General features: G+C 38.8%; 2 protein-coding genes across 2 annotated transcripts in view; one reads left to right on the top strand and one right to left on the bottom strand.

Annotated features, from left to right (window-relative positions):
• mcph1 (microcephalin 1) overlaps window positions 1-24,937 on the top strand; it is a 30,016-nt gene that overhangs the window by 2,389 nt on the left and 2,690 nt on the right. Inside the window, exons 6-13 of the mRNA XM_035664058.1 lie at window positions 826-937; window positions 1,023-1,154; window positions 1,247-1,327; window positions 2,183-3,325; window positions 4,543-4,652; window positions 7,673-7,710; window positions 7,815-7,977; window positions 8,069-8,146. Coding sequence (XP_035519951.1) covers window positions 826-937; window positions 1,023-1,154; window positions 1,247-1,327; window positions 2,183-3,325; window positions 4,543-4,652; window positions 7,673-7,710; window positions 7,815-7,977; window positions 8,069-8,146 — 1,857 coding nt within the window. The remainder of the gene's footprint in view (window positions 1-825; window positions 938-1,022; window positions 1,155-1,246; window positions 1,328-2,182; window positions 3,326-4,542; window positions 4,653-7,672; window positions 7,711-7,814; window positions 7,978-8,068; window positions 8,147-24,937) is intronic.
• angpt2a (angiopoietin 2a) lies at window positions 9,254-21,129 on the bottom strand. The gene is made up of 9 exons (XM_035664059.1): window positions 20,597-21,129; window positions 16,837-16,992; window positions 16,186-16,307; window positions 15,836-16,074; window positions 15,308-15,435; window positions 14,852-14,953; window positions 14,013-14,179; window positions 12,392-12,522; window positions 9,254-10,555 (listed from the first exon to the last, which is right to left on the bottom strand). The coding sequence occupies exons 1-9, from the start codon at window positions 20,864-20,866 to the stop codon at window positions 10,383-10,385; spliced, it is 1,488 nt and encodes a 495-aa protein (XP_035519952.1). The 5' UTR covers window positions 20,867-21,129; the 3' UTR covers window positions 9,254-10,382.

The following is a 24,937-nucleotide window of genomic DNA, read 5'->3' as shown; positions in this document are numbered from 1 at the left end:
GTGAACATTTTGTCCTCCAGTTGATGTGTTAGAAGCAGGAAAAATGTGCAGCGTGAGGATTTGAGCGACTTTGACAAGGGCCACATTGTGATGGACGACTGGGTCAGAGCATCTCCAAAACTGCAGCTCTTGTGGGGTGTTCCCGGTCTGCAGCGGTCAGTATCTGTCGAAAGGGGTCCAAGAAAGGAAAAGCGGTGAACCGGAGACAGGGATATGGTCGTCCAAGGCTCAATAATGCACTTTGGGAGTGAAAGCTGGCCTGTGTGGTCCGATCCAACGGATCCAAAATGCTGGAAAAGTTCATACTGGTTCTGATAGAAAGGTGTATGTGTATGGGGCTGCAGAACATTATGACCCCCTCATAATGTTATGGCTGATCGATGTAAGACCTAATACTTCTACTACCTCTATTCTCATACTGAGTCTGACCCACAGAGAAAAATACACATGAAAACTTACCAAATTGAATGGATATGAAAGTAAGCTGTTATTCTGGCTCATGTAAACTAATTGTAACCCCTTTAAAGCCGCTTATGTTATAAAAGAAATCCTATATAATATATTCATATTTGTTCTATGTGATGACTAAAACATTCCTACTTGATTTGACCCAAAATGACCTTAATGAAGTTTGTAATATTTCACTGCTGATTTTTTTTTCTTATATGTCCTTGTGTTCTGATGCCTGTTATGAGTTTCTCCATTGTTCAGCTTCTCTAAGCAAAGTTATTACCTTGGCATTTTAATTGAAGTGATTTTGACCTTCAAAATCAAGTATTCAAGCTTCTTTCTGTTCAAAATATTTTTTGTATTTGATTCATGTAGCATCGTTGCATGCAGCCAAAAGATTCTCCAGAGAGGACTCCTGAAAATGACAGACGCATGAGGAAAAAATTAGACAAGATGATGAAAGATTTAGTACCAAAACAACCTCTTGGTAAGACATTATTACACCTTTTTAGAAACCTTTAAAACTAGTGGTTTTTTGTAGTTGGTCATTCACAATTATTTTTTATCCACAGTTACAGACGTGTCGCCCATCATTATTGATGAAGAGAGCGGAATAGTCTATAGCCCTGCGTTGAAAAGATCAGATTACATGGCACAGCGTTTGAAAGACATGAAAGAGAAACGGGAAAACCTCTCACCAACAGGTATGTGCAGCCTGATGAACTGACAAGGTCTTCAAAATATTTTAGCACTTTTAAAAAAACCAGACATTCACATATATGTCACTGTCTTTCAGCTTCACAAATGGTTGAATCCTGCTCATCCACCGGGCGGAAACCTTCCCTTGGGAGCACACCGACTGTCCTCAAGTTAATGTGTAAGAAAATATGGTGTGATCTTCTTGTTACTGATAAAAAGCTGGCAGGTTTAGCGACAAGATGAAGCCAGAGGAATCCACGTTGAAATCCAAGATAGCACTTCTATCATCTATCTATCTTGGACTAAATCCTACATATTTGTTTTTGCTCAAGATCATAAAATAAGGTGAATGTTTGAAAACAGTAAACAAATAGTTCAAATATGTATTATTTTCTGTGTCTGTGTGTGTTCATGCATCGTACTGCTTAAAGCTGCATAAAAGAATCTCGCTACTAGAGACGGTAACCGGCAGAAACAGGGCAACATTGGCATCCCACTGGAGTCTCTTGAATGTGCAGTAATTACTTGTCTTTTGCCCCCATTTGCTCTGACAGCTCCTAAGAAAAATAGTACATTACGTTACATTCATTAGGCAGACGCTTTTGTCCAGAGTGACTTAGAAGAAGTGCATTCAAACCACATAGAGACAAGAGCTAGATGTTAGCCAAAATTGAGAGTATATCCTTTTTACACAAATATCCAGTGCTTTTGGTTATTTAGTTTAGGGCTACTGCCGCAATGTTTGCAACTCCCAGGTTCTTTGCCATCTGAGCTGGCACCTCCAAGAATAGCTGGGTGTCATTTTGCAGCGGTAGGAGAAGCCATATGAGTGTAGTGCTTGGTTTCTTTAACTTGCTACATAAGCAGCTCGCTTGATCAGGCTCTTGTTAACTCACCCTCTCTATAATGCGAAGTGGAAGCCTGTGCTTTTATATAGTGGAAGTCAGTTGGTAGCTGAATTTACTGACAAACATAAAACAATGTAATCTAGAAGATGCTTAAAACTAACTCTTAGAATTTTTCCACAATATAGATGACCAGTCGGATGATGATTCCAGTGCCTCTGTTGCTGAACCTGCTTATTCGCCTGATAAGGAAGAAGGGAGAACACAGTGTGATGTTATTGACCATGGCCGTTCTGAACAACGCCACCGGAAAGGCTCTGAAAAGCCCTGGCTGTCACCCTGCCGTAATGTGCCAAAACAGATTTCAAGTCCTTTGAAATGTCCTGACATCGGTGTCAAAGACGTCAAAGACGGGAATAGCCCAAAAAAGTCAAGAAGGACTTCGGTCAAAAAGAAAACAGCAGAGAAACACAAATCATTAGGTTTATTAGAAAGCACTCGCCAGGATAGGCGATCTGACGACAGCAAGAACTTCAGTAAAGAAAAAAGGCGATCACATATAAAATCATCCAGTCCGTCGCCTAAAAAATCTGAAAAGGGAAAGCGGAAAATGAAAGCAGCTAAATCCTTTACAGAGCCTAAGACCCACTTTTCCCCTGACGCTGTGAAATCTTCTAGTTGCCTCTCGTCTCCAGCCAAGTTGGGTGATGCTGCAGGTGAACTGTCAAAAAAAACGTCTTCTCCATTACAGAAAATGGAACAGAAAACACCCAAACGAGCCAAACAGTCACTTTCTACCTTGGTACGATCATTCACTCTATCCGGTGACTCTAAAAGTGTTGCCTCAGGTTCCGCGGACGGAGGAGATGATAATGTGTTTGAGGACTATTTCTCCCCAGCTAACCACCGCCACGAATCAAAAAGACCTCTTTTGCCTAATCTACCTGTGGAGAGAGACATTCAGATTCCTTTTGAGTTTACCTCCATCCCAAAGAAGAGAAAACCAAGAAGAAGTGAAAGCATCGGATCTGAAACTAACAGTAAAAAGAAGAAGAAACTGGAAGAAAGTCGCAATCAGCAGTCTGATGCGAGCAGCGAGGCTCCGAGTCGTCCTAAACAGGATGTTAAAGAGTCTGTGCCTGCGTTGGATAGTCCAAGTGCCAATGTAACACCTGTGCCTAAAAGGCGAAGACAAAGCACCTTGCCATTTACAAGCATCAGTACGACTACAAGTAAAGCAGTAAAACAGAGAAGAGCCTCTTCATCAGCACAGTCAGCAATGTTCACGGAGGCTAACACTGCTGTCAGTGTCCTTTCTCATACCGTGGAAAGTGAGTAGTAAGGCTACAGAGTTTAGAAAGTATATAATGGACCCAATACTCTTTCTTTGTTATCGTCATCATTATGAACTGAACGAAAAACAAAATATCACGGATGGTGTTTGAACTCTCACAATGGTGTAATCCCTGGGTCATGTATGTGATTTCAAAAAGGTCTGCAACATAACTTCAATGTTGGATCAGTGAATGATTTCCTCAAGCTAGATTTCTTAAGGTGAAATTTTGTTTCTGGATGTGACATTTTAAAGAGAAGAATAAAGAAATAATTTCTACGTAACTAAATGAGGCCTTTTTATATGAATATTCTCGTAATATTCTGTATGTGTGTTTGTCTTTTAAAGGCCTAATTTGTGATTTAGATCATACATTTGGGGTACATGTACACATGTAATATATATATATGTGTGTATATACAGTATCTGTATGTACACATATATAAAGCTCGAGCGAATTGGAAGCTGTATTTGCTCGTAGGTGTGCATTTGTCTGTCATTATGTGTCAGACTGGCAACCGGTCCGGGGTGTACCTCGCATCTCGCCCAACACATGCTGAGGCCCTGACCCCCAGGAACCTGAACAGGATAAGAAGTTTTGAAGCTGGACAGAGTTACAGATGGAAAATCAGTATTCAATATGTTTTTCAACTGATCATAATGAAAGTCGTGGCTTCTTCACTGTTGAAAACATTTACTGATGTAAACAAATCTAAACATTAATGACTTAGATTTAATGTTAGTCTGTGTATTAGAAGATGAGTTTAGTTACTGTGTTTGGAGTTTTGGCGATAATGTGGTAGTTTTGATGACATTTAGATCACAGATTCATTGAAGCTACTGATAAAAGTATGTTGATACTGATTCCCTGACATATTTGAAGCACATTTAATATTTTATTGAAAAGGTGTCAAATTTATGAGACCTGAGAATATTTGAGTCCCCATCTTAGTTAACTTTATTCTTTAAAATGATTAGTTTGAGTTTTATTTAATTTAGATTAAAGTGAGCAGTCTGTTACTTATCATGTGGTAATGAGGCAGCAGTAAGTGGTTTGATAATGTTGCAGATTACAGTTTCATGTTACAGTTTTTCAGCCAGGTGTGAATAGAGAGACGAACGCACACAAACGGGGCCTGCTGTGTGATAGCTTGAGTGACATCCCCCCCCCCCCCCAACGCTGTTTTCAATTGTTTTTCTTGTTTTCAAATGTAGGTAGAGGAAATGAATGTACAGTTGCAGCTGGTTTAACAGAGATTCCCTCTGAAGACGAGGATCACAAGCAAGTCAGCTTGAGTCTTCAAAACATGGTCAACGAAACAAAGGTAAGAAGTTTTTTAATGTTTAACTCAATTGAATTGTGTAATTTACTGTCGATTCAGATTTTTCTGCACCTGTTACGTCCCAAGAGAGCACATAACCCGTCATAGTACCTACGTTTTTTTAAAGAAATCATGTTGATGATACGTTTCCTACTGTGTTATGGGAAAAAATTGGAGTGGGGCTGGAAAAACAGGATGCAACGAGTATTAAGTCACCAGTGGGAAGCTTACTGATTCAATAAAAATACTGATGTCATGATGTCTGATGACATTGGATTAAACCGTTTTAATTACAAATCCCCCAATTAGTAATTTATATACATTTCCTTTGTATTTGTATCTATTGTGCTTTTGTATCAGCTAATTTTGATGAAGTTGACTTTTGAGACTTTTCCTCTTTTTAGTGACATTCTTAGTTCCAACCAGTCTGAACTTTGCACAGTGCATTGTTTATCTTATTTCATCACATAAATGCAGAAACAGTGTAACAAAGTATATAAAAAAATGTTGAGTTAGATGCATGTTCTATCTGTTCTTCACACTTTCATTGACTTGAGCTTGTCTTTTATTGATCTTCCAAAACTATTGCAGCTGTAGACTATGACAAAATCCTGTGACAATTGAAGTTTTCTGTAATATAGGAAGTTTAGGAAGTAAACTAAACATGAGTAGCGTGCGTCCTTTTTGAAGTATTTCCTCCATAAGGTCATACACTTCCATAGCTGTAGGCGTTTGACGCATCTAGCCTAGAGGTTCTGTCTGGTCCTGAGGGGCTTCCTGTGTTTTTGCCTCTGTGATGGTAGCATACAACTTCCTCGCTCGTGAAATGCACCTGGGCTCTGTTTTCGTTACGCTGGTAACCTCAACAAGCTGTAGCTGAAACGAGCCAAACTTGACGTCATCTCCCCCGGGGATCTGTTCTGGTTTGACTTCATTGTAGCCTGATCACAGAGACGTTGCAGTTGCTCTCTTAGTTCTGTAAAGCTCCCGATAATAGATGAATGTCCAAATATGAGGCAGTATTGGTAAACGCGGTCATTCGTGATTAAGTGCTTGGAGGTAACACCTGCATGGCTCACCAGTCTTTGAAAGTGCCGATGATAAACTGATGAATTTCATGCTGTTTGACTTTGGGTGAATACAGTGCAGATTTGCTGTTGCAGTTGAGACTCTGACATTTGCAGAAAATGTCACCAGATTACATGTGTTGAACACAACAACAGAATTATTTTGTTTATTTTTAGCAGGCTACGAATGCTCAGTAATGAATTAGTCTTTACTTCAAATCAGATGTGGACCTCACGTGTCATTTATTTATTTATCTCCTCATGATTCTTACCACTCTTTACTGTGAATTATCTATTAAAGATACAGTTCTTTTAAAAAATCATCGTCCAACCAAGAAAGCACCTCAACGTCCTCCCATGTGTCCCTATTTGAGCTGTGGCTCTTTGTAGCGTGTCATTCATTATCAGTATTTCCTCATTTCTTTTCATCTCTCTGCTGTCAGTTCTATAATAAATCCATGAAAGGGCTCCAACAATGCTCTAAAAATGTATTTTCCATCTATCCTCTCGATCTCATTATGACTTCTATCATCATAATGTGATTGAGATCTCTTTGGTTTTCTGAAGTGTCATTTTCAGTGCGCAGAGTAGCAGCCATCAAGCAGACCTAGTCATACAGTGAAGAATTTCCTTCATTTGTGCTCAGAGGCCGTGCTGCAGTTCACACCAGCTCTTTGTCAGAGGCTCATTATGTGCAACTCATTCTTCAGTGCCTGTTTTTTCTTTTGCTGCTGCCAGAACATGTCCACTGCATAAGATAAGCCAAAGTCCCCTTTGAGGAACTGTCAGAATAGCTGCCCATGTTTTGAGCCGTTTGACTTAGTTTGAAAGGGCTCCAAACGAGCCGATTTTCTGGTCACCTTTTGGCAGTTCTGTAGCGTTAGGTAACCCTCTTGTGGATCATTAACAAACTGGAATATCAAAACATTTTCCCTTTTGAAGAAAGCTTCTGTCTGGACAACTGAGGAGTAGCAGTCATGGGGCGGTGGTGACCGACTCAATGACTTCCCAACTTGCTTATCAGAGATAATGTGATGTTTGACTGGTGTGGGCAGGGCTGGCGGACCGTTTTGGCACCACTGTGTATAGCAGGCCTTAACCCCTGACTTCCAGCTGGGGGACCAGATATCAGAGTGTGGCAGGAAAAGGCCTGGTGGTCCTGTTTGTAACTGCTGCTCAGGTGTTTGTGTTAATGATAGCTTGCTGTATTGGGGCCAAAGTACGAGTCTGGATGGACCACAGTCGTCAGGTTACAAATTTACAGTTCCGCTTCAGTCGCCCTGAATATGTTTTTCTCTCCTCGTGGCCTTGGTATTTGATTTCCTTTTTGGTCTCTATGCAACTATATATCCGGCAGGGTTATTGAAAGTGCACGGTCTGTCTGGCTTTTGAATAATGATCCTTTTATTTGTTCAGTACTATATCATGCAACAAACCAGCTCACAATACTTACCCCCAGAAGAAACATACATTACATTCCCTAGTGTCTTTGAGCCTTTTATATTTATAGATATAATATATAACATCTTGGCTACTTTAAAGTGTAGATTTGTTCTACATAGAGTTAACATATTTTACTCTTGTCTTCTCTTTTTTACACAAACACAAGCCAAGAAACAAATGAAGCCAAATCTGTGCTTTTTAGCTGCTACACTTATATTTGTTGCCAGATGTTTTATGTGACACAATACAATGTGGGGTTTCTAGATCACACAGTGAGGCTTAGAGCTACTCCTCAAATATAAAATAGGTGTGAAAGCATCGAGTTCAAGAACATGTTGTGTAATGGTTTAATTGATTTCAGTCTCTGTTTTCTCACTTCAAGCTTCTGTCACATTTCTTCACAATGACATTGGTTATTACTTGAACTGTCAATGACCGTTTAAGTAAAGAGGAATTTGGTTAAGAAAAATGTTTCATCCCTGTCATAATTCTGTGTGTTTGTCTTTGTTTCAGGCTATGAGAACATTGGTTATGACAAGCATGCCCTCTGAGTAAGTACCTCAAACTTTTTGTCACATTGGTGAGCAAGTTGGTAAAAAAAAGTGTCATTTAATAGTTTGTGTTGGATGCTTTCTACTCATTTCACCTCTTGTAGGAAGCAGCAAACAGTGGGTCAGGTGGTAAAAGCACTGGGTGGTTTTTCAATCGTTGACCGAGTGTGTGAGAGCACAACTCATGTGGTGTCTGGGGGTCACCGGCGGACTCTCAATATACTGTTGGGCATAGCTCGTGGCTGCTGGATCCTCTCTTTTGAATGGGTATGTAGATTGAATATGTTGCGATAACCACTATTGATGATATTATATTATAAGTCTGACACTATCTTTTATTTTTATTTTTCCTGAGTAGATTCTCTGGTGTTTGGAGCAAAGGCAGTGGATTCCAGAGGAACCATATGAACTTTCAGACCAATTTCCTGCAGCACAGGTGAGTCCAAGTACTAATCTAATACTAGTAAAAGTGTCCATGACACAAGTACTACCAGCATTAAACTGCACTAAATCATATATATAGACATATAAATCTTTACAACGCTCTTTTTTGACACTCCAAACTAATAAACGCTCGTAAAACCAAAGCCGAGGAAGCTGGACGGAAACCTGCTAATTTTTATTGCTAGTCATCCATTTTCAGTCCGCTTGTTTTTCCTGAAGCATCCTGTGCGAAAGGTGAATGTTGCCTCTTCCTGAACTCGTCATTCATGAATCACTGTCCCCCTCCGCCACTGCGAGGGAAGACATACAGTCTTGATGGAGACAAATGTCAGCACATTTCCTCTTAGAATTACATGCTGTCTTTTGTTGTGACAGACAAAGTATTTTCATGTCCCACGGCCGTTTATCATTCCTTTACTCTTATGGACGCATCCACCACATGCTTCCCTCTTTTCATTCAGCTCCTATGTCCTGTGGAGGTGGAGGAGCCCGGTGTTGCCTTCAGCTGTTGTCAATATTAATGATAGAAGCTGATTTTAGACGTGTCCATTACTATTGTTTAAACGGGCAATTGTCAAAGTGAATTTTGTTCTCATCTCTTGCGTATCTTGTAATGTAAAATTATGTTCCTCTGTTCAAATAATGAGGTATGACCTCAGTGAATTGGCATTAAGATTAAAAGACTGAAGCCTACTTGTCACATAAGGCCGATATGTGAAGCAGCTCTCTACTGTAACTATCCCTTTTTTATTATTTATCTCTGCATTAGACCATTGTGGGAAATGTTACAAATCAATAATCAGGATCTTTATATTAATCTGATAAAGTACTGTACCTTGATTTGGCTCATTGTTTAACTCATTAAATTATCCAAAAACAAATGTTACCAATTATTATTATTATAACCATAGCCCGATTTTCCTGAAACATTTGTCATGACATATATCAATATTGCAATATAAAATCACATATACTATAATTTATTTTATTTTATTAGGATTTTATCCATATTGGCCACAAATAGCTATACACTTACACTTGACATTCTTAATTAAACTGTGATTAGCGACCTCAAAAGCAACACAAATGCAACTTTGGAGCATGTAGAATTTTTATTTTGTAGTAGAAATGATAAAACATTGCTGAAAAGGTTGTGGTGAACGTTGTGTGCGTTCACCAGGCGGTTCATTGTTATAGTGGAGAACAGAACTATTGTGGAAAAGGGCTGAAGAGTCAAGGCTCATGTCTTTGGTTATCTGCCTCATGGTTGTGTTTAATATTCAACTTCAGGTATATAATGGCTGGTAGAGCATTACAGTCACTCTGAAAGATCTAAAGCCAGTGTTTTCCGGTGAGAAAGTCAGCTTCCTCACTTTCTCATAAATTCTTCTCGTAGATTCAAAAGAAAAATTACATAAATAAAAAGAAATAATTTCCCAAAAGACTGCAAAAATATCATCATTGTGTGGGAAGGTACTGCAGAATTATATTAAAAGGATTTCTCTTATTTTATGTGCAATTTTATCATTAACTAGCCTGGAACTAGCACTTAAGATCTGTAACAAATCTCCATCATATAGAATATTGTTAAATAGAAACCTTTAAATCTACATATAAATTAAATAACAAATGTACATACATTCTCTGGAGAAATACAACGTCATCTTAAGAGAAATATTTTCTGTGGCATTTTTTTTACATTTGCATTTACATTTTAGGCATTTAACAGAAGATTTTCCAGAACACATAACAATCACTTTGAGCCAGTTGTTTATCTGCATGTTGTACCATAGTCTCTTTTCTACAATGACACGGGCAGCTATGATTCAAAACATAGTTAAGATTGTGCTTAAACTAAATTAAAATCATTTAATAAGAAATTAAATTAATTAACGTCACATTGTAGGCTGGCCTCTCTGGTTAGCTAGCTGTTATTACTCAATGTTATTACTATACCTTTTAGTTATCTATACACACCACATTCATAAGTATTGTCAGTATAGATATTTGTCATTTTGACAGTCCGTATTTCACAGTGTTTTGCAAAAAACCCATTTGATTCAAATTATTAAACACATGAACACAATATGCCTTTCCAAAGGTATGCAAAAAATATATTCATTGAAGTGCTTTGGCTCCCTTGAGAATTTGTATTTTTGGTTTTGTTGTTTGTTGCTGTTTGTCAGGCAGAATTTCCTTCCCACTTTGTTTAATCTGAGAGTGACAGTTCAAAGGGAACCTGAGAAGTCTGCCGGTCTGATCATCATTGTGGTGGACTTCAGTGAGTAGCCCGAGCCTTTCCAATAGTACCATTTGATTCCATTGAAGCGATTTGAGTTTTGGCCTTGCGGGTAATACATCCCGTTCAAATTGGACGGACCGCAGGCATCAAACCACCAACCTAGAACATCAAAACAAACATTGGCAATTTAAATGTGGTGTTGTCAAAGATGATAATTCATGCAACTCTGTGTAGAACAGGAATGGTGTTTTCTTTAGTGTGATAGGTTAACCTGTTTTAAAAAGGGTTGGTGGGCTTAAAACGTTTCTTTCATGCTTGACAGCTCTTTCTGTCACATATATGAGGAGATTACTCATGATCACAGGGCAAAGCTACAGAATAAAATCAAATATTACACATATAAAGCCCCTTTCAGAGCTAAACCATCATTACAAATGCATTTTTTTTCATTTATAAAGCTGTGGGCGCGAGTTTAACCCATGAGACAACACTAGAAGTCAAACTAGAAGAAATTAAAATTTTATATATGGAGGCGTTTTAAACTGTACTTTCAGGAGACTGTTTACACTCCTGTAGAGCCTTGATCACACTAAAAGACTTTCAAAGTTGTGAGATCTCTTTCAACTTTCAGTCTTCTAATCGGGGCTCATGAAGTCAGTGTGGTTTCACCTTTTGAGGTTAACAAACTTTAACATCTGCTCCATATAGAAAGAATAGAGGAAGTTGAGATTTGTCACTTATTGTGGAAACACACCTTTTTGTTTTTAGGTTTTTATCAGTTTGTGCTGGGAAGAGTGACTGATAACATGGCTTATTAACTCTTAAAGATGCAGTAATAAAGGGGGTGTCCTATGTAGTCCATAGGAATAGAATGTATATCTGTAAACAGCGTTCAAGAAATAAAAGTAAAATCTTTTCGTTAAAAAAATATAATGATTAGAGCTCATAAGATTATGGTTTTACATAGCATAATTTCACACCGCCAGTTCAGTGCAATTTAATATAGCTTTATAATAATAGGTCCTTTGACCAGGTCATTGTTGAAACTATATGAGAGAGCAGTTTATTCAACTCTATGATAATCATTAATAATCGATAATAGAATTGAAGAGTACTCCACTGATTTAACTTTGCACTCCTTGCAAATATTGTAAAAATTGGTTAATCAGAACCAGAGATATCGTCTTTTTTAATCCACGCTTTCCTCTGCCTTGGTACCCACAATGCAAACGGTCTTCAGCAATTATGACTTCACACAGCTCCCTCTGGAGTCACAAAAGGTTTTATGCAACTTGTTTCTCACATGTAATAGTATTCCCCAACGCTGTAAACAGGCTTTGATGTGTAAAACCAGTGAGAGTTTGCCTTCAAAGTCATAGTTGTTGAGTTGGGTTGAAAGGCTCTTATACTGACAGGTGTATCTAATCATTTTTCAGCCCCCTTTTCACTTGCATTCATTCAAATTTGTATTAATTCAAAACAGGCAGCCTTTCGTATCGGTAATGGCAGATCCTGCTTTACTCTTTTTACTGGTCCAGTGCCACACAATTGTGCATAATGTGCATGCGGAGTCCCTTGTGAGAGACCTCTCATGGGAAAAAAAGGATAAGGTTAGGGTTTTCATGCTTTCATGCTCATTTGGCAGACCCCAATACAGAGGGAGACAAACTTCTGGCAGCGGAGTCACTTTAAAGGGAACGGAGGAGGACCTTTAAGCTACAAGAGGAGAGAGGGAAAAGCTCTGTTCCCAGGCTATTAATGTCAGCCATTGTAGGGGCTGAATTCCCCAATGAGTTGATCAGTGATTAACTCTGAGCTAATTGTGCTCTTTGACCAGGCCACAACAGTACGGGAGCGCTTAAAATGCCCTTGAAGATTTTTGGGGGAAATGCCAAGATTGGGGTGGGTGGGAATTTGTGCCATCGCAAGTTGACACGATTATTGTATTTTCCTGAAAATGACAATTAATCAAAAAGCACAAAATATGTTTCTTACCCCCTGTTGTCAGTTGTGAACATTTGCAAACACATTTGTCGTTGTCTGCATCCTTTGTACTGAAATCATTTCCTGGCTGCCCAATGCTGCTTATTTTGCCTGCTGTTCCACTGAAGCCTTTAAGGTGTATCCTGTAGAATGGAAAAGGAAAAATGAAGGAAGAGGAGGAGGAAGTCCATGATTGCTGTTCCTCAAAAGGCAACGTCCCACTCACTCATACAGTTCTTTGGCCATAACTTCACTACTACTGCGTCTAAAATGGGTTTTGGCATAAGGATTAAATTGTGAGCTATTTGCATTAGAGTTTTGTTACAGTTACAGTTTTTTCTGCTGTTTGTGTGATTTCTATTTTTATTTTAAGGATTCGGGTAATGCTATTTGTGCAGTTTCATTGTCGGGGTTGTTTGGAATTACTGAGGCAACTAACTGAAGACCAAATTGGTCATAGTCAAGTAGACGTGAGACCTGAATAGAACTGTGATGAATTGGAGAATTTCAAGGTCTGTTTGTCAAATTCAAAGGAAGTATCCATTCCACTCCTGAAATCAGCTTAGGCTCGGAAAAGAAAATACTTCTAAAGGTTGTGTTGTTGCCAAGAGGTGAAGACTAAATGTTAGAAATCCAAGACATTTCATGCATTTCCTATTTTTCAAACACTGACCAGTTTTATTACATTTTCTTTGGGCTGGTGCCAGTAGTATCAGTATCAGGAAGTAAATAGTCTTATACAGCAAAGAACCTCCATCCAGAGGAATTTCTATAATGTGTTTTGCTTTTAAATAGGAGGAGAAATCATAGAAGACTGTAGAATGAATTTGGGCTGCACGATGTGATAAAAAACATCATATTGCGATTATTTTGACAAATACTGCTATTCACAATTAGTCTGGGAAGCATCACAAATTTAATTTTCACTGAAAAAATGATTAAAATCATGATGTTTTGTAGTCTGTACCATGTTTTCTTACATCTAAAGAACAAGATCCTTAGGCCAGGTAGTCTGTAGCACTACAGTACTTCATTATAATGCTGTTTGTTTTTACCTTTATCAAAATATTGCAGCTTCTGCAATTTGCATATTGCACTTGGCCATATTGCAATTTCCATAATATTTTGATTTAATTATGCAACCCTAGAATGAATCCTTCTTACACATTAGTGCTCCGAACAACCAGAGCAAATTCAGTGGAAAACAACCACAAGTGCTGTCAGTGTGTCTATTAACGTGGTCTCATCTTCACTGTACTACATGTAAACTCTTTAATTTATGAAAAAGCCTTCCTTTTTCAAGGACTATTGCTTCTGAATGTTGTCAATAACATACTTGTTAAATTCTTCATAATAATTGCAAGGCTTTAAGTTTTGAGGCTGTGCTTTTGTTACGCTGCTTGGCTGAAAATAGGCAGTTGACAGTTATGAACACAGGTAGGTGTTCAGGATAGCAGACTTGTACAGCACAGTTGTAAGAGAGAAGCATTATTTGCTGATTGTCTTCTTTTTCCTTGATAACTTGAGCTACAGGTGCTGTAAAATTTTGTCTCAAAGCAAATATTAAACTGTTCAGTGATTGTCGCCGGGCATCTGAGTTATTTATTTCTTTGATGTTGTCAGCACAATGTACCTGTAATTTTGTGCTTCACTGTCAAGAGAAAACTGGTCATATTGTGAGAATCCAGAGTTTCCTTCCCAGTCACTCAGCTGGATCCTTAGTTTGTAGGACTGTTGAATTGTCAGTCTGGAGACAAATTCATTTCCTAACCAGAATTCACCTGAAGCTTCTCCAAACCCCTACAAAGACACAAAAGAAATTTAATTAAATTTTGTTGAACCCCTGCAAGTAGGGGCATGTCGTTTTTTTTCCATGAACAAAACAGCAAACAGACAGAGGGCCACCGTGTATGGTACATTTCTTGGCTATTACACTGAAGGTAATTTTTTACAGAAATACTTACACAAAACAATCTCAGATACTTACATTCATAATGAAATATTGATTTTAAACGGAATGCTTTTCCTTTTATTGATTGCTCTGTAGGGACTTGAGAATAGATTTGAGATTCTTTTTGGCGTGGTATTGGCCCATCTATCTTACTATTTTTGGGAACCAGCTAGAAGCCTTTTTGATGGTAGATCATAAGTAAAGTTTTGGATGCACTTGCAGAAATATTAGATATGCTGTGATTAAATCTGATCCTAACATTATTGTGGGTTCAGAATATTGGGGGTGCCTTGCTGGCATTATTTTCTTTGATAGTGATCACTGTGCTTGTAGTTTTAGTCTGTCCCTTCTTCTTTGGCTTGCATGTAGGAAATGCCTCTTAAAAGTGCAGAATCACCAGTCCCTAGAAACACTTTCGATGGCCAAAACCAAATCTGGCCACTGTATTGAGCATTTGGAATGAAAACGGTAGTCTAGGATATATTTTTTTAAGGGAAGAATTTCTTCTTGATTGCTTTTACCTTTTTGTACTCTTGCCACGTACGGTGAAAGTCAACATGGCCGTCAAAGCGTTTTTGTAGTACTGTCCAGCCACCTCCTTCTGTCTCCATGTCACAGAAAGCCTTCACACATAAAGAAAAAGGAGCTGCTGTAATTAATAATTCAAAATTAATGCTCTGTAAAGAATCACTGCTCATTTATAATTTGACAGTGGCGTCTTATTTGAGTTGGGTTAAAACAAATGTTAAGCTGCAGGGAAGGAATACAGAATTGAAGTCCAAGTCTTATCTGCTGAAAAGTATCTAAGGAGATCACAGTTGTAGCTCAAGCATGCACATCACTAATGGAAGTCTGAGAGTGTTTTAATCCAACTGCCCCGCCCACGAACACAATACTGTTTACTGATCCCAGAGGTGTGCAGTGTTTTATTTACAAGGTTGTGTAAGTGTGGATATATATATATATATATACTTTACCTTAACCTCTATTGTAGTGTTGGGTAATGTGAGAGTGTAGACTCCACTTTGGGTGTTTCCTGACTTGAAGACGGCAGCACAGTCCATGAATGTGGTTGGAGTGTCCTGCATCATGACTGTTTTGGTCTCTGCAGAAGAAATCAGCTTTGTTCATATGACGTCACACAACAGTACAGCACTGAACTGTCCTCCTTTGATAAGTTCACATCGTCTACTAAAAAAGGGGCATCTTCATTGCTTTAGTCCTTTGAAAGTGCAGCGGGTGGTAATTAAAGTTAGCAGGTTTTCGTTTGTGCAATCTAATACAAAAGCACAACCACATGCAATTGTCTCAACCATGAAACGTGTATTATTTGTGGTATTAGTTTGTAGTTGTTAAATTGTATCCACCCCTCATTATTTACAGTGGCACTCTTTCTTGGGATGTAGTTTAAGGATATAAATATAAGAATGCATATGTAGTCTGCCTTTCATTGATTATTATACTATAGGGTAGAGAAGTTAAAGTGATCTGGAGTGCCGACTCACCTTTAGCGGAGCCGGCAGAGATGGTCTGAATGAGGTTGTTCACGGTTTCCAGCAGCTCCTGCTGCTGATGCTGCAGAACAGTGTTGTTGGAGGAGACTTTGAGGAGCTGCTGCTCCAACTCGCCTATGATGGCCGTCTGTCTCAGTATTAGAGTCTGAAGCTGCTCCTTTTCATCTTTAAGCATCTTCAGCTCCACTTGCCTCTGCTCCTCCATATCCCCTACCTTTTTCTCCAGAAAGCTGAGGACAAGGTAACAAGTTTAACAGCAAGCTTTGTCTTTGTTTTGCACATTAGCTGTACAACGCTGTACTCGTGGTGACCCTGAAAATTGTTTAATTTGATGCCCTCACCTGTTTTTGTCATTCAGCTTGTTGATTTCATTTGTTTGGACGATTAGTTGTTTTTCCAACTTGTTGGTTGACAAAGAATTTTCAAGAAGTCTGCGCTCAAGTCGAGTTGTGTGATGAATTACCTAAAAACAAAAGAACAAGTTGCCAGTCTGCACTTGTAGAGTAAACAAACAGCCCTTTGTAAAATGGAAAAACATGAGAGGAAAGAACAAGCAAATTCCAATACAGCAGACGTACCTGAACAAGGGAAACTTTAAAAATCCACCTATTTTCACAGACACACGTATTGAACTACTAACTCTGGGGTTGGGGACCTTGCCTCTAATTTCCCATTATGGAGGAACTGAACTCAGCAAAAAGCAGGTTGTTTACATGGATCCTAGCTATGTGTCTCCAATGGAGCTGTTGATGTCTTTGAACAGACGGATGTCTGATTGTGACAAACTGATAGACCCTTTCTGTGGGAATACGAGTGGTGCTAATAACAGGAAATGCTGTACAGTTGGCTCACATAAGGTCATTGACGTGTAGCCACAATAATAAACTGACGCAGTCATGCCTGTTTTTCCCTCTGCTTATTTTTTCAACTCTGAAGCTACATTATTTAATGCGGCTTCTTTCTGTTTAAAGTAGCGAGCAGTGCAGCCTCACCTGTGCCTCCACATTGGTCAGTTTCCTTGTTTGCTCTGCAGTTTGACTCAGCAGGTTTGTTCCTATTTCAATCATCGTAGCTGTGTGGTTGTGGACAGCGGTCTGTTGGATTTGGACCATGTCCTGCTTCATGCTGTCCTGTATGTAGTTCTCCAGCTGCAGCACAGAAGAAAGACAATTACCATTAGATGGTTTTTAAGAAGTATTGATTAGAGCATTAACCAGTGGTCTTTGTTGTGCATGCACAATCATGTATTATTCATAGTTCACAGATAAACAGCTGCTTCAGTAATGTTGGAGACAAAGCGGCTCAGGTTCTTGCTTGAGTTCTTGAGCAACCTCATTTGCAGTTGATAAGAGAAAATTCATTGTCACTTGTTCTCTTTTCTTCAGATTACCCTGTTGGATCAGGGAATAACATTCAATTGAGTGTTCATTGTACATTGACCGGAGTGCAGTTAACACCATTGTCACAGAGAGTGAAGTGTCAACAGTTAAACAACTTTATGATAACAGACATACTATTTATTATTATTGGGTGTGTAGCCATGCTTCTTAAAATCTCAAAATTTGTTGTTTTCAAACTCATTGGAAAGCTTGTAGTAGACATTTTATATATTTCATTGTTGTATTGTTTTGCTCCCTCCTCTTACATACCAACTTTATCTTCTTGTTGGAACACTTAACCATTTTCTCTTCTGTCTGACTCACATCATCACGTAATGTACCCTGGTCTACCCATAATATCCCGGCAATGATGGTGTTATTCATTTAAAAAATCTGTGTCGCCTTCATATTTTTTTATATTTGTATGCTATAGGTTCATTTAACATTGATATATCAGCATTATGATGAGGCATATTGTTCTGTTATTTAAAGAGAGCTATATGGATGCACGTAAACAGAACCGTCCCATGATGAGGCATTTCTTATTGTTTTTATTATATGGCATCAAGTATTTTAGAAGAAGAAAAAGAGTCAGTTAGAAGATGTTGTTTTTCCTGAAAGTCAATATGTGTAAAGTATTAGATTGTAATTTCTTAGCAAAGTGTTGAAATAATACAAATCTTTAAATTATTAATATAAATATTATTCGTATCATCTTGCCCATATCGAACCTCTTAATCACAGGAATAATACAATAGCTCAGACTCCCTCAGGGTGGGAAAAGGTCAGTGTTTCATCTTTAAAAGATTTGTTTTTATCTACCTTACTGTATTGCCAGATTTAGACTGAGACCAATCATTAAGTTATTTCCTGCATGGTGTTCCTGAGTGGCAATCAGGTCACACGACTCGTAAACAGGATGGAAGTGTTGAGTGAGGAGTTACATCCTTCATGACACTATGATATGTGTGTACAACGGGAAAATAGGTGACAGTTGTAACATCTTCGTCATCTACCGTAAGTTTGCACAATCACTTTTGTTATTTAGTCATCAGTCAGTAATGTCACCCCCGAAACAGCCAATTATATTATTATTTTTCTTATGGTAAATACATGTAACAGCTGCAATCAGTGCTGATTTTGTTTGTCTTCCTTTCATGACTTCCAGTTTGTTTATGTTCTTGGATACACACAGGGATGTGTCGTAGGTGGAAGGTTGTCATTTGAATTGTTGGGCAGGATGTCCCATTGACAGTAAATGATCTAATCAGTTGTTTACTCCGTGTGCCTCAAAGGCGTCAGTAAAGTAAGGCTGCGTTCCTCATTCACACGAGAGCGTGACAACAAATTGTTTTCCTTAGTTGCCATCAGCTGGTGCATAGAGTGCAGTAGAGTACATAGAAAAAAGCAGAAAAAAACTTTTATGTTATCATTTACGTTTATGGGATACCAATGTGAAATTATTTAAGCTTGTAAATGACACTGATTCCTTTAAATTAGGTGGCGGCTACGTGTTTTCTAAAGTTATTTAACTTTGTCTCAGCTCTTCCATCCTTCCATCAAACTGTAAACTCCTGTAAAAGAGGTTTTTAATAATCAATCAATCAATCCCCGAAATTGTCTTTATCTGCACTCATCAAAAGAAGATAATTAATTATATATATATATATTTATTGGCTGGTTTTATTAGCTGAAGATAGACAGGAAAGAGAGAGAGAGAGATAGAGAGGGGATGACATGCACAGGCAGCAAAGCGCCACAGGTCGGATTCGAACCCATGGCCTCTGCAGCAAGCACTCAGCAAGGTACCAACTCTACCAGGTGAGTTATCAGGAAGCCCCAAGACACCGCTGCAGTAAAACAAACTCCTCTGTTTTTTTTAATGTTTAGCTGTTGAAGAAATGTGGCTCTCTTATTTTAGCTGTGATGAATGCTACCTCACGTCTCTGCCACACTTTTGACTTCATTCTTCTGAGATATTAAGGGACATGGCACACTCACCTACTGATAGACCTTTACAAAATCTAATGCTTCCACTTTGTTAATGCAGAGCCGTAGTAAGGTATAATATTTAATAGTGAGACTATGTTGTGTAGTGTGGTAAAAAGGTGTTACAGATAATTTCTCTTCTTTATGGCAAAGTATCAAGTAAAATTTTAGGAAACAACGTTTGGGTTGTGAAACTTTTAATCATCATACCTTAACTGTGACTTCTTCTCCCATATTTGTCTTCTCATGTGCAAATTAATTTGGTGAAATCGTACAACAAAAGAAAGTACTGGAGTCCTCCTCCGTGCATTAAGAAATATGAAGCCTGTCACATGTGCTGTTGGACTTTGTAAAATGTTCACTCGTGTCGTAAACGGGCTGCAGCACTTGAGCTGTTGCCTGTGTGAACGTGGTTACTGAGTAGCAGCATCTAGATCATAAAGAACATGAAAGAAGAGTACCCTCTGAGCTCTCCTGTGGGCCAGATCAGAGCTTCTTTTATGTTATGAGATGGGAAATTGTGTGATCAAACTGTGAGCCGTCCTTGTCTCCTCTGGCTCGTCTTATATAGTTCAGATCGGTAATTACACTCTAAAGAGGGAGAGGCAGTCCTCTTCTTTCACTTGCATAAGTAAAGGTTCAGCAAACTGAAAGGAAAGTATGCATCCCTCATGTGGACACCTGTGTTGAGTCTTTGTCAATCATCAAACCCATTATGTCCTTTTGCACTGAATGAAAGAGTCTCAGCACATTTCTTTTGTTCCCAAAGATTCTTTAGGAATCTCCCGGTCTTTAAAGAAAGAAAGATAAGTAAAGAAAATAAATAAATATGGCTGGGAACCGTGCTTGGTTATTTTATGTGTTATAGCTCTGACATAACTATACAATTAGACAAAATTGCTTTCTCATTAAACTGATTTGGTCTTTTGTTTAGTTGAGCAGTGGATCACTTATTTATTTTATGGTATTGGTCAGGCCTTACTTGTGTTTGTATGGCACTTAACAAAGAGCGAGTGGTTTAGCATGAGACTGAATAGTTTGCCCGTCACATGAACACAAAAACAGCAGTTATCCTTGAAACAAGTTTCTTCTCATTCTGAATGTTAAAGTGAGCAGATGTTCCATGCGCTGAAGTATATTAGATAATGTTTTAGCAGCAGTTCATCCAAATTGCCTCCATGTTCTATTGTAAATGTTTGTTCTTTATCTCCAGTGATACCTGTTTAAATTTTTTAAAGCTTTTTAGCACATTTTGTCCTCTACATCATCAAAGTCTGAGACACCTAAATAGACATCATCCTGTTTTCCTCTGAAACTATCACTCTCACTGTAATAACTCAAGTCTTTCGTATTGATGTGATATCATGCGTGGACACAACTTTACCTTAAGCAGCCACTGTGTGTTGTTCTCCATGGTGATCTCCAGTTGTTCCAGCCTCTGAGCCGACATGTCATTGTCCACGGGTCCATCCTTTTGAACTGGAAAGTTGTAGTTGCCGCCCTGGGTTTGGCAGTTCTCCTGCTCTGGCAGCAGAAAGGTGTAGCTACATGGTCCGTTTTGGATCTGATACTGTCTCTTACTCACTGCGCAGTATCCTGTCCCCAGACCAAGGCAGAAACTTAAAACTAGTAGGTCCAAATTCAGCATTTTCATAGTGAAGCTATTTGCCTGAATTTTAAAGTTAGTACAATTATCACTCCTTGGATTGTTCCTTCACTCAGTGACTGGATGTCTTTCCCCAACAGCATCCAAGTGTAAACAATCCTCTTGAGGTTCTGCAGATTCCTTTTATTACCTCTCGGTGGTAGGAGGAGAAAAAGCCATCAGGAATTTGTGGTAGTGTGTCATTCCCTGAGGTTACCGGTGCCAGACTGCATGTGCTCGTCTTTCATCAAGCCCCCAACCACTTGTTTCAGCTGCCCGTGGCCCCTCTGATTAGCTAACTGTGAGTTTAAACCACTCCCCCCTCCTCACTGTGACCAGTCGCTGTGAAGAACAGTGAAGTGGAGATTCCTTTCAGTACACACACTCACTAAACAACACAGAGGAGCAGATACACAAAACCACACACGTTCCACTATATCCTCTACAATATACCACGTTTTTTTCTCCTCTAGTTGAACAGCTCCTCAGGATGCAGCTGTCCACCTTCAGCACACTCTGTGATAGTAGCAGTGTCCATCCCATTCATTGAAGAATGTTTCCCGGCCTAGGACAAACACACTAGCATCTTTGAATGGGAGATTCAAAGGAAAAAGCCTTTGTCTAGATGGCATTATTAACTCTTTCCACACATTTTCCTACTTAGTCCTCGTAAGATGCTAAATTTATATTAAGCAAAATCGACTTCCTTTTCCAGTTCTGTTCTTTTTTTTCTTCTTTTTTCTGCACCACTTGGGTTGAAGTTCATGATGTTACAAAACAATCCAAAATTCCCAGATCTTCCTTTGGGTCTCAGGGTCCATGAAGCCTGTTGTTGGTACAAACTAAAGTTGCCACTTGATGACCTCTGACCACAAAATAGTCATGGGTTTTTGTATTTGCATGATGCATCTGCTTCAGGGTAGATTTATGCAATTGTAGATTAAATGTACTTGGCAGTTCTCTGTCTGAGTCATAAGTATAATGAAACATTACTTGTTCTTACCCTTTCAGATGGCAAAAGTCATGGGAAAGTTGTTTGTTGTTGTTTTCTCTTACAAACAAATGCTATTTTGTAAGTGTGTGCTAGCTTGTTAGACTGGTGAAATTGTCAGGATTTTAATATGTGGGCAGCTTGTGGGTGTTTTTTTGTATCCTGTCCCAAACGTTTACATCTACACTAGATTGAAATAGCACGACAAAAAAATGATCCCACGCAGATAAACAATTCCTTATTTATTTTTTTAGTTTGAATCTGTGCATAGCTGTTAATACTCCGTGTGAAACTGATCAGACTTAATACTAGATACTACAGTATTTTCAGTCCAGTTTTGAGAACAACATGCCTCAAATGCTTGTGTTGGTAACTTGTTTTTCTGTTTTTCAGTAGAAAATGGTTTTGAAAATGAGTCACCCCTGGGTTATATTCACTAGAAAATTAAGGGGTTGGCTCAACATATAATGATACAGCTATATACAACATTTACCTGTTATAATGACTATTCTGCAACACACAAATAGAAAGTTTGGGGTCTTTTTAATTGCAGCTTTATCCCAACCTGACAAAGTTGTTGCTGTCTGGTGGCTCTCATGTCACAGTGGGGGACAGAGTAGGAAGAGCATTGACACAGGAGGATGTTTTGTCTTATACTGCAGTAATGTGCCTGCATCACAGACACTCTGCTGTTGATTCAGTAGCCTCTCTCTTTACTCCCAACAGTTAAATCTTTGAAAGGCAGACAGACCTTGGTCCATCTGTAGCAGTATGCAAAATAATTGTTGAGAGTGAGCTTGATATTGTGTACTGCAGAGATGTTTTACCTTGGCATAACCACATTTTAGTGTCGACTGCACCAGATTTCATTTTCTGACAGGAAAGCTTTAGATTTGCCTTCTGCAGTTGGATTGAAATACCGAAACAGAATGGTAGGAAGTAGGCTGATGTAATAGTTACTGTATAAGGGAAATGCAACATATTTAAGGCACATTACCAAAGAGGAAGGAGTTGTCGTCATTCTAAAAACATTGACTTATTCAGGTGTCCGGGCTGAATCACTCAAATTGTAGATTTAGTGGCAGCAGTTGTAGTATATGAGTTGGTAATTGAAATCACAGGGAAGGGACGGGACATGAACAGTGATTCATTTAAATAGATCCCCGAGCCACATCCTATGTACGGAAACATACCACACACAGTTTTCTCATACTCTGAGCAAAGAATGTGACTTCTGCTGAACTATTAAGCACACATACAATGTCTTTCACTATAGAGGGCTGTTGAGCTTAATTTATTGTTGCCTGGCATTGGTTGCCTGTCTGTCCTGCCTCTCTGCAGAAAAATATAACTCTAAATTAATGGCTGCAAAGATTCCCCTGTGAGGAATAAAACATTTTTTGCTTTCAAGAGTGTCTCAATGACTTGTCCTGTAGAGATTTTAAAAATACTGAAAAATGCAACAAACAGGCTTCAGCTTGTAGATTAATAACAGACAAATATTTTTAGTATCATGTTTGAACTGGTTAAGTTCTACATCTTATATAGTGCCACCTTAACATGCAGACAGAAATTTGGGTTATGATAAATGTATCTTTAATGCAGCACTGTTGTAGATGTGAAATGAAATGTACAGAAATCCAGACTGTTGTTGAACACACCACAGCAAGTAAATGTTTAAGGGCACTTAAACATTTTAGTGGCATCTAGTGGTGAAGTTTCAGATTGCAACCATTTGAATACAGCTCAGCCTGTAGGGGAATTGTAGTAGTGTTTGATTTGTCCATTCTGGGCTACTGTAGAAACATGGTGGGCTCCATGAAAGGCAACCTGCTCATTCTAAGCTCTAAAAATGGTCATACACTAATGAAATGAATATTATATTTTATTTCTGCAAATAGATCTTCCTAAATGTTACACACTGGCCCTTTAATAGAGGACGCTTGTTTTATATATATTCTTAAATTGGTCAAGCCTTTACAGTCTTCCCAGTCCTGTTGTTAGAAGCAGTGTGAGACTGGTTGTGTGACATAACTCTGAGTAATAAACGGGTTGAATCGAGCTTGGCCTGACCACACACAACTTTATAGAATTATTTTAACCATTTGAAGTTTCCAGAAGGCTTAAAATTGTTTGTGTACTTTTTGTGTCAGCATTTTGTTCAGCTCTTTTATGTTGCCCTTTTGTGTTGGCCTATTTTTCCTAGTTTTTAAAGCCTTGTGACATAATAGACCTTACATGTAGTCATTCCCTTAAAGTGCACAATGTGGGTTAATGTTAACCTGACCCTGTCTCTGAACCCTCCGACCAATCCCCGATTACTTGACGTAAAGTGAAACTTGTGTGAACACTGACAAAAGACTAAAGCCTTAAAGCTTGCTTCCTGGCATTTAACTTAGAATAGAGCAGATTGTGCCCTTCAGTTTAGCAACTGACCCCTGCTGGATACAGAGCGGGTCCGTAGCGAGAGCTTAGAGCATCACTCACCAAACCCAGAAAGAAACACAACCTCAAAGAGGATCTACAGTCTCTCCTTTAGTCAGACAGAACTGACAATACTCTACAATGGCACATGAGATGGCATTGTAGCTCACTTTTGTGCCACTCAGAGGTTGTTATTCTAACTGTAATAAACTGTGGTGAATTTAGGGTTTTTTTCATGGTACATTTAATCTTTCAGTTGTGGTGTTCCAGCATCTGTTTTTCATGTCTCTCAAAACCAGATTGTTACTGCTGCATCACTAGCAGCCACCTTCAGGCCAGTTTCAGTATTGAATCACAGTTTGAGGTTGTGGCTGTGATGACTTACAACTTAGGTTCTTCAGGGTTAATGTGGATGCTTCATTTATTTACTTATCAGGGACAGCACATATTAATCAACATCAATGTGACGTAAATGTGCCAGATTAAGGCAAAGAAGCGATCCTAGGGCAGTTGTTGCTGTTTTAAAGGACCAGTGTGTAGGATTTAGTGGCATCTAGCGTTGAAGATTAAGACTGAATGAGAACAGGCTGTGAAGTCTGTAGGAGAAACGAAGGTGGCTGTGAAACTCCCGAAAAACATAAAAGGCCTTATCTAGAGCCAGTGTT

The sequence above is a fragment of the Morone saxatilis genome, unplaced genomic scaffold (genome assembly GCF_004916995.1).
Source record: "Morone saxatilis isolate NCDOM2014 unplaced genomic scaffold, NCSU_SB_2.0 Contig19, whole genome shotgun sequence".
NCBI lineage: Eukaryota > Metazoa > Chordata > Actinopteri > Moronidae > Morone > Morone saxatilis.
Note: the sequence above shows the minus strand (reverse complement) of the source record. Positions and strands in the feature narration are given on the sequence as shown.